The 15,937-nt window shown below is 41.4% G+C and overlaps 1 protein-coding gene and 1 long non-coding RNA gene across 5 annotated transcripts in view; one reads left to right on the top strand and one right to left on the bottom strand.

The window, feature by feature from the left end:
- Positions 1 to 9,750, bottom strand: part of LOC125174710 (uncharacterized) — a 34,999-nt gene extending 25,249 nt beyond the window's left edge. For 3 of the 4 annotated variants that reach the window (XR_007155524.1, XR_007155522.1, XR_007155521.1), the window contains exon 1: positions 9,621 to 9,715. This is a non-coding gene — a long non-coding RNA (uncharacterized LOC125174710). Of the gene's footprint in view, positions 1 to 9,620 lie in introns of all 4 variants that reach the window. The other variant, XR_007155523.1, reaches the window with a different exon arrangement.
- PAXBP1 (PAX3 and PAX7 binding protein 1) overlaps positions 9,699 to 15,937 on the top strand; it is a 34,050-nt gene continuing 27,811 nt past the window's right edge. Inside the window, exons 1-2 of the mRNA XM_047874365.1 lie at positions 9,699 to 10,272; positions 11,745 to 11,873. Coding sequence (XP_047730321.1) covers positions 9,783 to 10,272; positions 11,745 to 11,873 — 619 coding nt within the window. The 5' untranslated portion in view covers positions 9,699 to 9,782. The remainder of the gene's footprint in view (positions 10,273 to 11,744; positions 11,874 to 15,937) is intronic.

Here is a 15,937-nt window from a genome sequence, read left to right as displayed (position 1 = left end):
TGCATAAAATTAACCATCACAGACAGGGAAAGGAATCCATAGTATAAGCACCTAGTTTATCCAGTGAGGACAAATTGCTTCCCCAAAATGATGGGAAGGGTCTACTAGAATGAAAGTGGCTGGTCCTCCAGGGAATGTTTCCTATTAGGGGATCAACACTGGTCTCTGCTGTTGACAGGTTGAGCACCAAAAAGATCAGTTTCGGTGGGAGGAAGTCCATGTTGTTGAGTCAATGCAAAACTTTCATCCCTGACACCATGACTACTTTGTTCAGTAGCTCACTGTGTAAACACTGAAGTAGCTAGAGAAAGAGGTAAACTGGTATCCACAGAACGAGTCACCTTACCCACCCAATCACTGAGAGCATCCCTTTTGGTAGGGGGGGTTCGAGAGTATTCACACAGACACAAATACCTCCCTACATGTGCTTATTCTGAACCTATCCATATCACACTCATCCCCACATTTCTCCCAAGTCCCTGACCATTCACCCCAGTCTTTCTTAGTCTGGCTTCTGCAAGAGAATTAACCATATAGAAAATGATCTGAGTGACTATTTTCCTAATTCGCCCAAGATGGAACATACCTAGATGCATACAAGCTAAGTTAATTCTAGATGCATAAAAGATAAGCTACTTTACTTCATAAAATGGATGCCTTAGGGCATTGACACTAATTCTCTTGAGAATTGGTAATCCAACCAAACCATTAGTGACTGTTAATTGAGTTCAGAATTGATCTGTTCTAGCCATGCTCTTCCCAGGCAAAGCAGGCAACCAGACGAGCGGGGAGGATTTCCCTTCGCAACTTCCTTCAGGTCGACCCCTGACTGGGGCTATATGATGCTACAAAGCACACTTCAGGTGGAACCAGCATATCACGTGGAACCATATGTGAACTAGACTTGAATATTTTCTTCCCTAATCAATTGGTCATTGGGAATACCTCAAGAGGCCATAGGTAGCTTCAAAGGACGGGTAGCAGTGCATCAACAGTACAAGAGACAAAGCCTGGGGAGCAAGTGCTCTCCAATTTACCTGTGTCTTCAAGATCTGCTGCCATCCAATCACATATGCATCAATTCACTCATTTTCAGAGGGCTGTTTTGCATGCCCAACTTTATATTTTAGTAGATCAGATAACTTTAGTTGATCGGGGCAGCCAGATCACATGCTTACTCGGTATCCCACGGTCAGGCATTCAGTGTCCATTTGGGCTTAGGGCAAGCCAGGAGGAATTTCTCAAAGGAGACTACTTAGCTGCTACTTAACTGAATTCAACTTTACCACTTAATTCAATTCAACTGCCTGGTCCATATTGGTCACAGGCCTAAGGTCATCCCTTTTATGTTAATAATTAAAGCCATATGATTTAATTCAATCACCTAACAAGAGAGGTAAAAAAGGGGCAGGGGACCCCAGGATCAAACAACAAAACACTTGAATACTTGGTGATTATTTGAAGGAGATCCCCTAAAGGGCTGGCAAGGTTAGTGAAAAGGGAAATAACATGAGCCTGGGGTGTTTTTGAAGCAGTGGTGTTCTGGTAAATATTTAATAACCAGCTCTCCAGGAAAAAGAGATCTGGTTTGAGGCATATACTGATTTCTATGGTAGAAATCCTCCCATCATGGCCAATTTGAAGCCACAACGTGACATCACTGAACATGAAGTTGAGAAGAGATTGTATAATCAGCTCTTGTAAGCTCACGTGAGCCAGCTCCTGCACGCTATTGAGAGGACAGTGTTTCAAGCAGGAGAGTGGGGTCAGATGGGGTTGAAGGCTGTTGATAGGTCCAATAAGATGGACATAGAAGTAACCTCTGGATCTGCAAGAAGTAAGTCATTGGTGACCCTGAAAGAGGAGTGCTAGCAAAGTTGTGGAGACAGAAGTCGGACTGGGAGAGGAGGAAGTAAGTGCAGGCAGTGAGTAGAGACCAATGTGTGAAGTTCAGCTGTGAAGGGGACCAGAGAAAGGGAGCTGGGGTGAGACATCCAAGGCAGTTCTGGGATGGAACACACTAAAGTAGGTGCGTGTGCTGATGGGAAGCGCAGACAGACGGGATAGCCGATAGAGTGAAGTCCTTAAAGAAAGAGAATACAGTACATACCTTGATAGATTAATTTTAGATAGGAAGGATTCTTTTTTGATCGACATGAATGAAGGCAAGGGAGAGGAGTAGAGACACAAGCAGGTTTGTAGATGTGGTTCCCTCTGATGGTCCTATCTTTTCAGTAAAGGGTTATGTAGTTACTAGTTGGGGACATAAGAAGGGCTTTGAGAAGAGGTGTTGTACTAATCTCATGCTCTGGGAGAGTAAACCTGACCAAGGACACATATTAAAAATACTGGATAAATTTACTGAAATCTCTCAAGTGCAGAAGGCTCTTTCATGATCTCAACGCCATGCATTTATATCTTTTAAGGTCTTTGTCATGGTTTCATTGGGGTGATGGGAGAAAAGACTGGTAACAACTCTATGGTTATTCCCACATCTTTAACCCAGACTCTACCTCTTCCTTTAATATTTTTCCTGCTTCTTTTTGCTTATTGGTTTAAGAGTCATTAGGCTCTTCTCAAGTCGGTTTTGTGAAACATATATTTTGCTAGAAAATACATTTCCTGTAGAATTTCATATGTATTATTGCTGGGTTCCATATAACATTTTCACATCATTAATTTGGCTCTTCCTTATCTCTGGCTGTATCTAAAGTTGTGGGTGGTATGTGTGTGTGTTTCGTATTGCTTTTTAGAATTGGGCCAGATTTTCTTTATAATACCTACATTTTGGTTTTTATTTCTAATTTGTTAATTACAGTTTTCTCTTTCAATACCTCCACTCTCCATATTCTTCAAATTGTTTTGTGAGGATTTGGCTTCGCTTTGTCATTTCTGAGTTTGGATCATTTATTCCGATCAAATTTTTGCTGGTTACACACAGTTTAAAGTTATACACTATTCTCTGAGTACACCTTTAGCTGTGTACCATATATTTTTATATGGAACTATCAGCATTTTAATTTTTAGAGTTTTCAGCCAACTTATATCATATTGTGTTTCCTCTTTGATTCAGAGATTTAGGTGGCTGCTCATTAATTCCCAAGTAGTCAAGGCTTTTATAAAAATTTAAATTAGGAAGAAAAAAAAATTTTTAATTAGGAAGAACTGCTTGCCCTTTTGAAATTGGTTTGTCATGTAAATTTTTCTCTGGTTGGAGAATGTGCCCTTATAAAATCTCTATTCTGAAGAATTCGTTCAGGTTGTCTTCAAAAAAAAAAAAAATTCTAGCCAGGTTAATGATTGCTATTTATAAATGTTTCACAGATGAAAACAGATGACTAAATAGACTTTGTAGAGTATGTAAATCCATCAGCTTATCCATACATTTGAGCTCACGGATTACATTATTAAAATCTTATATAATCTTACATATGATTTGGCTACTTCACATGTCTGATTCAGACAGAAAGGCATATTACAACAATGTATCATAAAGAAAAAATAATGTATTCACTGTCCATTTGAAGTCTATAGTCCACTTAAGATCAGGAATGTTGCTAATCAGGAACAGATACAGAAAGTTCTGCCTCAACTATGGCTAGAGTTTTGCTGGTTGAGTGTAACAAAGGGGAGAGGGGAGGAGAGTTGAAGTTGTGGCAAGGGAGTGAAGATAATCTTGTCCCATGAAATCCAACCTCAATAAGGAGGGAAACAAAGGCAGGAGGAAGAGAATGGGCAGTGAACAGTGATAGGTCCACTGAACCGGAGGTAGAGTAAGCAGACTGGAAGGACGGAAGTGATAACGGTTCTGGAAGACACCGAGTAACTTCCCAGTGACTTGGAGAAGGTCCAAGGTGCAATCATTATGGTAGCAAGCCAAAGTAGAGTGGCGGATACGATTATTAGAGCTGAGGGTGTTAGAGAACCAACTCTGAGTAGATGATGTATGGGAATGATGAAGCCACTGGGAACAAATGAATGAATGTTCATAAAACAATTCTGGCAGGAAATGCATTAAAAATTAAGTGTTAAGATTATAAGTGATTGTTTTCTTTCTTTTCTTCTGCATTTCCTGAATTTCGAAATGGGCACGAGTACTTTTTAATTAGAGAAAGGTTATTTTTTAAAGTCTACTTAATTTTTAAGGACTTGGAATCTTGAGTTGATGCTTCCCTATGTAATTATACGGCAAGGTAACCTGTTTATTATACACCTTGTTGCCCTCTAGTTACACTCAATAACACAGAAGAAACATTGTGTTTTATACCTAGAAAAGATACTTGTAACTCTGCTGTTTTTAATAATGTATCTTCTTTTCACTTGTTCCTCGAGAAGGCCAGATAGCAATCCATGAATGATATAGAGCTCGCAGAAATGAGTGAGTTCTTTCAGAGAGGCTGCATTACTATTTTTGCTTTTGCATTGGTAATATAGCTCTTAGATGCATTTATAAAGTGTCCACTATGAATGTAATATAAATATCATATCTGTACCTATGACTACAAAATTACACTTTTGTAAAATACTGGGGCATCTGGCTGGCTCAATCAGTAGAGCATGTGACTCTTGATCTCAGGGTTGTGAATTCAAGCCCCATGCTGGGTGTAGAGGTTACTCAAAAAAAAAAAAAAAAAAAAAAAAAGGAGGAAAGAAAGAAGAAAAAAGAAATGCAAAATACTGAACGGCTGAAAATTATTTTAACTGCTCCTCGTTTTACATGAAAAAAAGAGTACTTTTTTTCTAAGAAAAGTTTACTCAAGGAGATACCCTGGGGCTAGTAATTGTAATCTTAAACAAAAATGTTTTGCTTCAATTCTAGAAATTCTTAAATATTTACTGATGATGAAGATATTTAAATGGCCTTTGACACATAGTAGAAATGAATCAAATTAAAGTTTCTATCATTTTATATTTGTGCTTCTTAAGATGTAGTATCCTATTGATTTATTCATAATATTAACTGCAGTTAGTAATTACATTTTATTTACTTGTTTGTCTCCAGCACCTGAATACAGGTCTAGAAGGAATAAAGAACATGTCTGTCTTGTTCACTGTTGTTTCTACTGCCTCACACAATGCCTAGAATAAAGCATATGTTCAATAACTTGTGCTGAATAAATGGATAATAATAGAATTATTTGGTCTAAATAGCAGATGTATTTTTAAAATACTGAATAAGCTCAGTATTTCCATGCAAGGAAATAAAACATTGTTTACTTTTATTATGACACTCTAAATTTGGATGAAAAGAAATTTCACTTTCTTTTTGTTGAAGAAACTGTCATTTCAGAAAACGAAGGAATAAACCATTATAGTTGAATGTCAAAACATTCTAAAAAGTTGAGTGTCTCTCCACGGAAAATTCTAATGTGGCCAAAAAAAAAAAAAAATGCTGAATCTTTTAATCTGAATCCATCAATAATAATGGTTTGAAAGGAAAGATAATCTTAAGGAAGTAGATATAATGACTACATTTCAACAGAAGTTTGAGACAAAGAATTGAGAAATTATCTAACATTTTTAATAGGATCATTCACATGCTCTGGATGGAGTACTATTTCTCTGTACTTGTAATAACTATATACTTGCAAGATAAAGAGCTTTCTTCACATTTGCTTGTGACTTAAATGCCAATGAACATATCTCTATGGATATCTTGACAAAAGGAAAAAAAAGAAATAAAACTCTCTAAAAAAATACAGTAAAGCTAAAGAATTATTAAGCCGGTAAACATTAAAAAAACACACTTGTATAAATTGCCAGCTAAAATTAACACTGCTACAAAATTAAACTGTTAGTTACTTTATTAGAATTCTTTGGTCCTAAGCGTTGATTCTAACCAATGGAAACAAACATGAATTATTTTAAGCACACACACACACACACACACACACACACGCAATAAAACATACTCAACAGCAACAAAACCAAAAAGAAACTTACTCTAAGGATTCTGGGGGCATCTCAGGGAGCCAGCTGTGACAGCCAGGAGTGCTGTCCTGCTTCAAGAAGCATTGAGAACAAGAACTAGGGAAGACGTGAGAATCCCACTTGCTGTTTTGTCTTCTACCTTCTAGCACATCTGCTTCATTCTTCTCTCCCACTACACACACTAGTTTTCTCAGCTTTTGAATTGACATGGTAATTTATGGCTTTCTTGGGCTCTTAAGTTCATTGCAATTCCAGCCACAGGCGGGGGACTCATTGTCTGGGTTTCAAGGGCAAAATCTTGGGAGAATCTGATTGGCCCACCTTGGATCAGGTGCCCATCGGTGCCCAGGCTTCCAGCCTTTGCTGGGTGGGGAGTGCCTTTCTCCCTACAGGAAGCAGTTCTCAAAGGCTGATGGGAACTTACCGCTTTAAGAACTCATCTACTCAGTAATTTGTAACAAACGTATTGTGATCTTGTTTTGAGAATAAAGGTATATAAGCTATAGAAAATTTTAATTTGTATCAACATAGGATAAAACATTTATCACTAATTAAATAAACAGATAATGTTTAGTACCATTCAGTCAACAAATATTTAATGCCTATCGTGTGCCAGTGCTACTATAGGTCCTGTGAAGATAGTAGTGAACAAAACAGAAACTCTCTTCTCTTGCAAAGCTTACATTTTACTTTAGTTAATGAAGAACTGCCTTCAGCAATGCAAGCTCTAAGGATATTTAAATTATTAAGTGATTTTTTTCCAGAATAGAATTATTGAGTTATAGTTTTAGAAAGAAAAGAAAAATTCCTAGATCAAGCATTCCTAGACTATGAGGTTTCACCTACAAAATAAGATTTTTAGATAAAACAAAAAATTTAGGAGGATTCATAGCTTTCACTACTTTTTAGTTTGCCAAACAAAAAATGCAAAAACAAACACATACACTATTATATGCCATCATAGTTTCATAGAAGAGATTTACTGTTTAAAAAAACATTTTTAATGTTTATTCATTTTTAGAGACAGAGCAGGAGCAGGGGAGGGGCAGGGAGAGAGGGAGACACAGAATCCAAAGCAGGCTTCAAGCTCTGAGCTGTCAGTACAGAACCTGACACAGGGCTCGAACCCACGAACTGGGAGAACCCACGAACATGGGCTCGAACCCATGACCTGAGCCGAAGTCTGACGCTTAACCAACTGAGCCACCCAGGTGCCCAGAGATTTTAGAATCTTAACATGGAAAAAGTAAGACAGTCTCAGAATAAAGGACCATTTTTTTCTCCCAAGAAAGGACATCTGGCTCCTCTACACAGACAGACTGTTTTTCCTCTTCTCATTTGGCAGCTGACTCGGGAAAACTTTTCACAGGTTCACAGACCTGCATTTCGTAACCATTGTTCTAGACTACGGCATCTAATACTGAGTCAGCAAACAACACAAAACTGGTCTGCCTATTTTATCTGAATTTATGGTTCAATTAATCCATGCAAAGTCATAATTCAGTGGGGGGGGGGGGGGGGGAGGGGAGAGAATCCAAACAGAATTGTTGCTTAGAAAGATGACTTTTTAAAAAAGAACTGAACTAACTTACTGATTCAAACGAAATGACAGATGCAACAATTCTAGGTAAACTGCCTTTGTTTCCCCAGAATAAAGACATTCCAATATTGAATGGTGATGACATAGTATGTTCAATACACAAATCAGTTTATTATACTTAAAACACAGAAGCAGTTTATAAAATCATTAGTTTTGGATAATATACTGGTTGACAGGCAACCAGGGCAGGTACTCAGTGTCAGGAATTTAATTCCCACAAGGTCTACAACCTCTATAGAAGGACCTTTGGCTTGCTTGTGCGGGAAAATAACTTGTAAGTGTTTAACTTTGCCCTTTAATTATCTGAATAGGTAGACTGTCAAAGTTATAAATACATTCTTTGTCTACTACTATCTTGGCTCATGTTAAAATCACACGTGTTCTCGCCTATGGTTCTCCATATTCAACCACGACTTTTACAGTGGAAGATCTTTTTGAAGTTTTAAGCCAAGGTATTAACATATTCTGCTCTGAACTCCATGTTCGCTGCCTCGACCCTAATCATATTACTGCAAATCTGTCTCTTGGCTCAGGTGTCTGGAGGCTGATCAGGCACAATTTGAATCTTCTGTGATGGGAACTGGGGTTCAATTTCACCAATGAAACACTCTGTTGGAATCAGAACATAAATCAATGCTGAACAGCCAGAATATAAGAACTTAGAGTAATGCAAGCAGAAAGGGAGCCAGCCATTACTAACTTTTCCTATTAACTGGAAGAAAACGTTACAGAGGATGCTTTTAGCCTAAATCATCTTTCCAGTTTCCAAAAGTGGGTCCCACTGGGCAGATCTCAAAACCAATCAAAGAAAACCAGAGAAAAGAGGCAGATGTGCCTGACATAGAAATTCTCGGTGGGCTTGGGATCTTCTGCTTCAACTTGGAACTTAAATCTCCAGTGAAATTTTGGCAGGATGTGGCAGGCAAAATAGGCCCTCTCATATCTGCTGGTAAGAGTACAATCTGGCACAGACTCTATAAGGAGCAATTTAGAATTAGCAAAATTACAAATGCACACCTTTGGATCTAGCGATTCCAAATCTAGTTCACTCTCCAGATGAGACCATTTTTTTCACGCTTTACATTATGGCTTTGATTACTACAGCAAGACTGGAAATAACCTTAATATCAATTATTATGGTCCTGGTTTAATACATCATGGTACATTCCAACAGTAGATCGGCATGCAGCTGGCTAAAAGGAAAGCCAACACCTTACGTACAGACACAACCAATCTCCAATTTACGTTAAACTAAACACAGTTTGCACACTGTGTAAAAAGGATAATTCACAAAAAAATATCCATAATTTACTTCTCTGTTCACAGAAATCTCAGGATCGTGAGAAACTTTTAACCGCTGCCAAACTGGAAAGCGGTGGGTGGGTTTTTTTGCACCGTGCGAATGCCCTTTGTTGCCTTTCGAATTGTGAGACATGAAAAGGAATTCGCATATATGCGCCCCCCGTGAAGGAAAAGGCCTCAAAGTCGGTTGATTCGACGGGAAAGCCCGTGAGTTCGGCCTCACAGTCAGGACCCAGCTTGGGCCTTGCCAGTAGAGACGGTTACCTTTGTGACGCAAGCCTGAAATGTGTCACAACCATCCCCACTCCGGCAAATCGACTTGCCTTCCGTTTCTGAAATCAGCTACGTTTCAGAACGCCTCGTACACTTGGCGTTCTCTCGAAAGCACTAAAACACGTTTGCCTTCGGTGGAAAGGGGCTAAAATACCAGGCCGGGAAACAATTTATCATCAACGAAATTCAATGCTTTTGGAAGGGCTCTGTAGCTACAAAGCTGTAGAAATACCAAGTGTGACTCAATAGAGTAAGTAATAATTACCATATCACAGCTCAATTCCTGGGTTGCGGAAGACAATCCCACCCTACTTTCCCTCCCTAAACCTGGTTTCTCTTTCTGGCTCCTCCCCCCTCCCCCGCCCCCCCCCCGCCCCTTCTCCCGCCCCCGCCCCTCCCCCACCTATCCTCGTCTCCTCCATTTGCCCCTCCCACCGCTTGGCGGGAGGTTTCCTCTCGTGACTACTCTGCGTAAGTGCGGAAGACGCACTGCAGCACCGTCGCCAGCGCTTACTCTGTCTTCTCGTCTCTATGATCCTCTTTGTGACCCATCGGGTAGGGCCCGAGCCCCAGAGTTCCGTGCCAGCAGTCCTCCACGCCGACAGAGGACGGTGCGAAAAGCTGACGTTCTCGCGAGAGACGCGGAGATCTCTCCACGTAGCGAGAGCGCGAGCGCATGCGCGCTCGGTGGTGCGCGGTAGAACGAGGGAAGACAGGACCCGGCTGGAGCTCCGGGAAGCGCGCGTGCGCCGTCGCGAGCTTGGAGCTGCCGGGGCAGCCGTGTGGGAGCGGGTGTGAGACCGCCGTGCGAGCCGCGGGAATGTTCCGAAAGGCCCGGCGAGTGAACGTGCGCAAGCGGAATGACTCGGAGGAGGAGGAGCGAGAGCGCGATGAGGAGCAGGAGCCGCCACCGCTGCTGCAGCCGCCGGGCACCGGCGAAGAACCGGGCTCTGGCGGCGGCGGCGACAGGGCCCCTGGGGGGGAGTCGCTGCAGGGCCCGGGGCTGCCGCCGCCTTCCGTGCTGACCCCGGGCTCCGGGGCTGAGGCTGGGGGCTGCTTCCCGGGCGGCGCGGAGCCCGGCAACGGGCTGAAGCCGCGCAAGAGGCCGCGAGAGAACAAAGAGGTGCCTCGGGCCAGCCTGCTCAGCTTCCAGGACGAGGAGGAAGGTAGGTAACCGCCGCGCTTCGCGCCCCAGACTAACATCCCTGTCCTAGGCCCCCGCCTTTAGTCCCCGCATTCCCCGGACGTCCAGCCCCCGCAGCCCGGAACGGAGCCCCTTCGCGCCCGACCTGCTGCACATCCTTCTCCGCCTCCGGCCTTCTGCTCCCGGCAGAGGACGTGTTCCCGCGCCGCCACCAGCCTTTTCTTAACAACCGCCTCCTCCTCACCGTCCTCTTGTGCATTTCCTCCTCTGCGGGGCGGGAGCGCAGTTCAGTCATTCTGAGGTTTTCAAGTGGAAATTCAGTGTCCCCTGTCCTGCTTCTTTCCTGGCGGGTGTGTTTCAGGGAGAACTTGGATTTGGTCCCCTGTCTACTCTGCGCACGGTCTGAGTCTTCTGCAGGTCACTATGCCCACGTCTCTTGGGGGATCTGATACCGTTGACTAGGAAGGCTGGGTTAGTATGGAGTCCTACGTCTGGGGACAGAATCCCGGAGTTGAAGCTCTGGTTCTGAGTGACCTTGGACCAGTTCCTTGCAATCGCCGAGCCTCAGTTTCCCCGTGAAACTAAGTAGGGGTACAGATGTCCGGTTTTTTTCTCGCTCGCATTGCGTTTTGGACAACGAAGAGAGACGGTGTAATAGTAGTTTAAGGCCATGTATCCATTGGGGTGTGAGAAACCAGGCTGCAGTGGATTTAGATTTCTGTTCATAAATGAGTCTAAAATCTAACTTCCCAGCCAGTTGAGTATGTGTTTATGAAAGCCAGTTTTAAGGGCAGGTTATAAAAAAAGACTTGGCTTGTAGATATCTTCATCTCCATACAAGATGCTTTCATCTTTCCAGTAAGGTAGGCAGTTGCTCTCTGGCCTATCTGTTAATTCTTATTTTGTTTGAGGGGACTACAGCCAGAATTTTTTTTTTTTTTTTTTAATGCAGAAACTATTTGGCAAAGTGTTTGCATTTGACTTTAAACTCTTCAAATCAAAGACGTGGATACCTACCAAAACTTATTTTTGAAAAGTGCTTTGCTCTCAGTTTAGTCTTGGAATAATGTCAGTTTGTGGTGAATCTAGATTTACTCAGATTTGACAGCTCTGTTACCCAGAACCTTTTGATTTTGGATGTTTTGTTTCAGATACCTAAGTAATGCAGTAACTAAGTGCTTTTTCAATGATTTTATTTTCCTCTTGGGATAGAGGACTTAAAAAAGACAACAGGATATACGAAAATTTCGTGCCGCTGCGTGTGTTACACGTTTTTAGAGGGTCTCAGGTTTGCATTATATGAGGTTCATTTATGAAGCTGACTTCAGTTCTTGAGAACCAGTGACAGATTTGGAATAACTTCACATTATGTAATGATTTGGGGTGTATGAGTATCTGTCTGGATGAATGAGAAAAGTACATAAGATCATGTGGAAGTTGGAAGATACTGTCTGAAAATGATCGCTACAGACTTTATTTAATTTCTTTTTTAAGAAAACGAAGAAGTGTTCAAAGTGAAGAAATCAAGTTACAGCAAAAAGATAGTAAAATTACTTAAGAAAGAATACAAAGAAGATCTTGAAAAATCAAAGATTAAAACAGAACTCAACTCCTCAGCCGACAGTAAGTACCAAACTGATAGTACTGGATTCTTTTGAAACAACAAAGCGAAAACTTTCTCACGGGGATTGAGTGGACTTGCTGTATACATCGTGAACTTGTTCAGTTGACTCTGTTGTCAAGGGTCCAAAGTGGATATCGATACAGTTCTGTTATTTAATTCTAACAACAGTTGCACTGTCAATGCATATTTTAAAAAGACCCAATCATTGCCACTGGAATGTTTCAGCTACAGTGCCTAAATTCTCCCCCAATTTTTCTGCTGGTGTTCAGACTGTGGTTGACCAGAGAAAGGAAATTTCCCATATAAACCCGAGGCACAGGTTTATTCCCGTTTGAGGTATTACTGCGCACATTCCTGTGTTCTCGTTTTATAGAAACAGGTGCTCATTTTCTTTGGTGACGTTTCCACTGTTGGTTTAATTCTTGGAGAACTCTTAGGAATGCCTTCATTGCAATGTTGGTAATACTTTCTCATGTAGCAACTTTATCAGATACATGGATGAAGACTTCTCACTGCGAGGCCCCTGCCTACACCGTATAGGCAGCTCTCACATCCTTTTACAACGGAAGCTCGAAATTTTTAAGCAGTTAATTTGTCTTGGGGAAAGTAGATCCATTATTGTTTGCTGCAGTCTGAGTTATTCTGATGCAAAGCCTTAGGGAAATCTTTTTATTCTTTGGAATTAAAGATAGAATTATTAGTTCACGGGTTTTCAGCCACAGGCTTAATGTGAAGAAGTACGTCATTATATGTAAAATGTACGGTCTGATTTTGGAGACAGCATCACTTAAATGTATAGTTGGACCCAACGTTTAGCAGAATGTTCAATGAATGGTTTAAAGGGTAACTGCACTTTCTTTTTAGAGGCAGGGGAAGGAATGCTTCATGGGTACAGTGGAATATGAAGCTGGGTTGTTTTGTTTTTTTTTTTAATAATTTAAATTCCAAAAGACGGGAGAGAGAAAATGTGGGTCTGTTATCAAAGGTTAAAGTGAGTTAAGGCAAGGGCAAGTACAACTGTCAAGAGATGATTTTGTAGAGGAAGTAGAGGTTTAGGGGGAAAGGTGCATTGTTGACAGATTGTGAAGGATGTTTAGTGTCCAGTAAGGGGTTTAGAGTTGCTGGGTTTGGTGCCTTGCCAAGATGGTGACATGATAAATATTTTTTGAAACCTCAGCCTGGTATTAGCATGCAGAATGGATCAGCACAAGGAGAGATTGGAGGCCTGAAGCAGTTTAACCTCAAGGGCCAGCTTTGATCCATTAATAGTGGGTTTAAAAAGGTCTCAGTTGAGCGAGACTGAGGCTTTTCCTGACTCAGTGGAAAAATGTGGATGAGTTAAAAATGTTTGCTGTGGGTGTGGGAGAAGAAATGGAAAGAAAGGATTATTTCAGAAATGTTCCAAGGGAAGACTTGGTAGCCTTGATTTTTGCTTTCGATATCGGATTTAAAAGAAATAGTTAAGTTCGAGCTTTTATGCCGTGGTGGCTGAGAGAACAGTTCCTTATTCTATACGGGAAAAGGGAAGGCAGGTGGGAGGAGGATATTTTTAGGGGAACCAATTATTTTGGAGTCTAGGAAACTCTTTTTTCCCCAAATCTCTTGAGAACCAACCGTGTGCAGTGAAATAGTGCAAGTAAGGTCAGGAGAAGAAAGAAAGGACCATTTACCGTTGGATTTAGTAATTGAAGCAAGTCTGAGATTTATGAGGCCATCTCCCGTGACCTGTCTTCCACTTTTACATAACTGATACACTTGCCAGATAACTTCATTAATGTCCTCCCTTAAGGTAGAGCCTGTGTGTTATAGGTGGTCATCATTACCCTTGAACTAATGGTGTTATGGAGCTCTTTCAGAATCAGCTCACAATCCTGAACTCTTCCTAGTGCAACTCTCCTTAGACAGCCAGAGAGGTACGTTAATCTCCAAATCAAGGTCCTATCAACAAAATACCTACCACAAAAATGGGTATTCCTAGAATAGTGAGTTTGCCTTTAAACTTGACTTTGAGCGAAAATAGCCAGTGAACAGTGGGACATAATAGGTTTAGGCCTGGTGCTTCTTGAGGTGTTTATTAAAACCAAAAGTAAATGGAACTGATGAGGGAGCAGCAAAAAGGAAACATTTCTGGGGACCGAAGACTTCTATCTGTAATAAGTGTACACACAGACAAGAGGATTTACCAAAGAGAATCATAAAGGTCAAAGGAGAAGGGACAGGAAAATTTCCAGATGAAGATGCTCAGTTGTATGAAATAGTGCCAGAAAGGTCAGGAAAAGAAAGGACCAAGGAGTGGCCATTGACAGGGTTGTTGTTTTCTGGAGGAGGGTATCTGGCAGAAGGGGCAAGTCCATTAGCCAAGCTTTGTGTCTGTTCGGCTGAAGAGACATCTTTTGCTAACTTGCTCAACAATATTGTATGAATTAGCTGTAGCTGCAGCCTTTGGATAGCTGGTACGGGAGCTGGGAACGAGAGAAGGTAAAGGCCGTTCGCCTAGGCTGATGCACCCAAGTTGGTGACGAAGTAGGAGGCAGCAGGTCCACACTGCTTTGGGAAAGCTTGGCAGAGAAAGAAGTAGAGGACAGTAGCTGTAGAGACCGTTGTGATGAAGGGAAAGTTCTTTTGATAGCAAGAAACCTGTGTCTAGGTAGAAAAAGGAGAGAGGGAGCCTCGCCAAGTTCAAGGTAAAGAGAATGTTTGTGAGAGCAAGTTTCCTGATGGTAGTAGGAGAAATTGAGAGTACAAGAGGAGCCTAGAAGGTTATTTGGTGTCTCTTTTTACAAAGACATCTGGAAGGATAATGTGCGACCACTAAACAATCCCACTGTCACCATGTTTTGCGCTTGTATGTGTTCAGTCATAATTTGTGTTTGCTCTGTCTTTTAGAATCTGCAGAAATCATTCTGAATGTATCTGATCTAGTAGACCTTTTGGTTCTATTAAAAGCCACTGATTTAGTGTGGGTTTAGAGTAGAACGAAATTTGGGTAGCGTTTGACTCCCGTGTAACCATATCCATCTGATAGAGTGGACTTTTCACCTCGAGCATCAGAATGCACTTCAGAAGGAAGGCTGTGGCTAATGAGGCAGGATGGTAAATGAAACAACTAAAGAGCCTTAAACAATGACCTAAATTTTAGTCAAAAGTGTGTGTGTGAAGGAGTGGTATTCCTGAGATTCTTATTTAGGGGAGTAGGATATGGCTTGAGAAGAATAGAATTTTTGAAACAGTTTTTAGGAGGGGACCATGCTAGGGAAACAATACAAACATTTAGAATATTTAGAATAAATATTTAGGATAAACTTTTACTATTTCATTATAGTCACCCTGCCTCTTGTGTGCCAGGTTCAGTGTTTTAAGGTAAAGATTAACACTCTGATTTCTGTGATTTTTGCCTGGGACTGATGGTACAGTGGGACTATTGAGTTAAAAGCAAAGTAAATCTCTGTAAAGATAAGCGTGGTGAGTGGTGCCTCCTGGAACGCGGTCGCAGGAAGCAGTCTTTCAAGTGGTCTTAGGAACGGCCTGAGCTTTAGCACCGAATTAGAGTTCTCTCCTCTGTCCATACGGCAGAATATGGCCCCTCTGCCGCTCCCTTACTGGTTTAGGTTGTTTTTAGTGCTACCCAGTCTCTGACTTGTCTCTCTGTCTCAGTTCCAGATTCCCAGAAAGACAATAAGGTTGTCTCTGCCTCGGTCACAGATCCAATCTTGAACATTCAGTCATGGCAATGGGATCACAGTTACATTGTGTAAATAGGACTTTCGGGTCTCACCCCGTCAGGTGATGGGTGACAAATGGTTATGAACTAAGAAGATGATCCTAAAGTATTCATTACAGAGAGGTTTACTTGGTCCCTAAGCATTTGTTCTTCATAGAAAGCTGCCTCAGATGGGCTTAGGGTTTAATGAAATGATGTTTTAAAGAGGTATGAGCAGTGACCAATGGGAGGTTAGAGGAAGAAACAGTTAATTTTGATAAGTTAGTAAAATTTTGATGAGATTAACTCAAGATAGAATTGAGTAGGGCCTCCGATGCGTCCTTGTGACCCCTATATTATTTT

The sequence above is a fragment of the Prionailurus viverrinus genome, chromosome C2 (genome assembly GCF_022837055.1).
Source record: "Prionailurus viverrinus isolate Anna chromosome C2, UM_Priviv_1.0, whole genome shotgun sequence".
NCBI lineage: Eukaryota > Metazoa > Chordata > Mammalia > Carnivora > Felidae > Prionailurus > Prionailurus viverrinus.
This window is presented reverse-complemented; position numbering and strand designations above follow the sequence as displayed.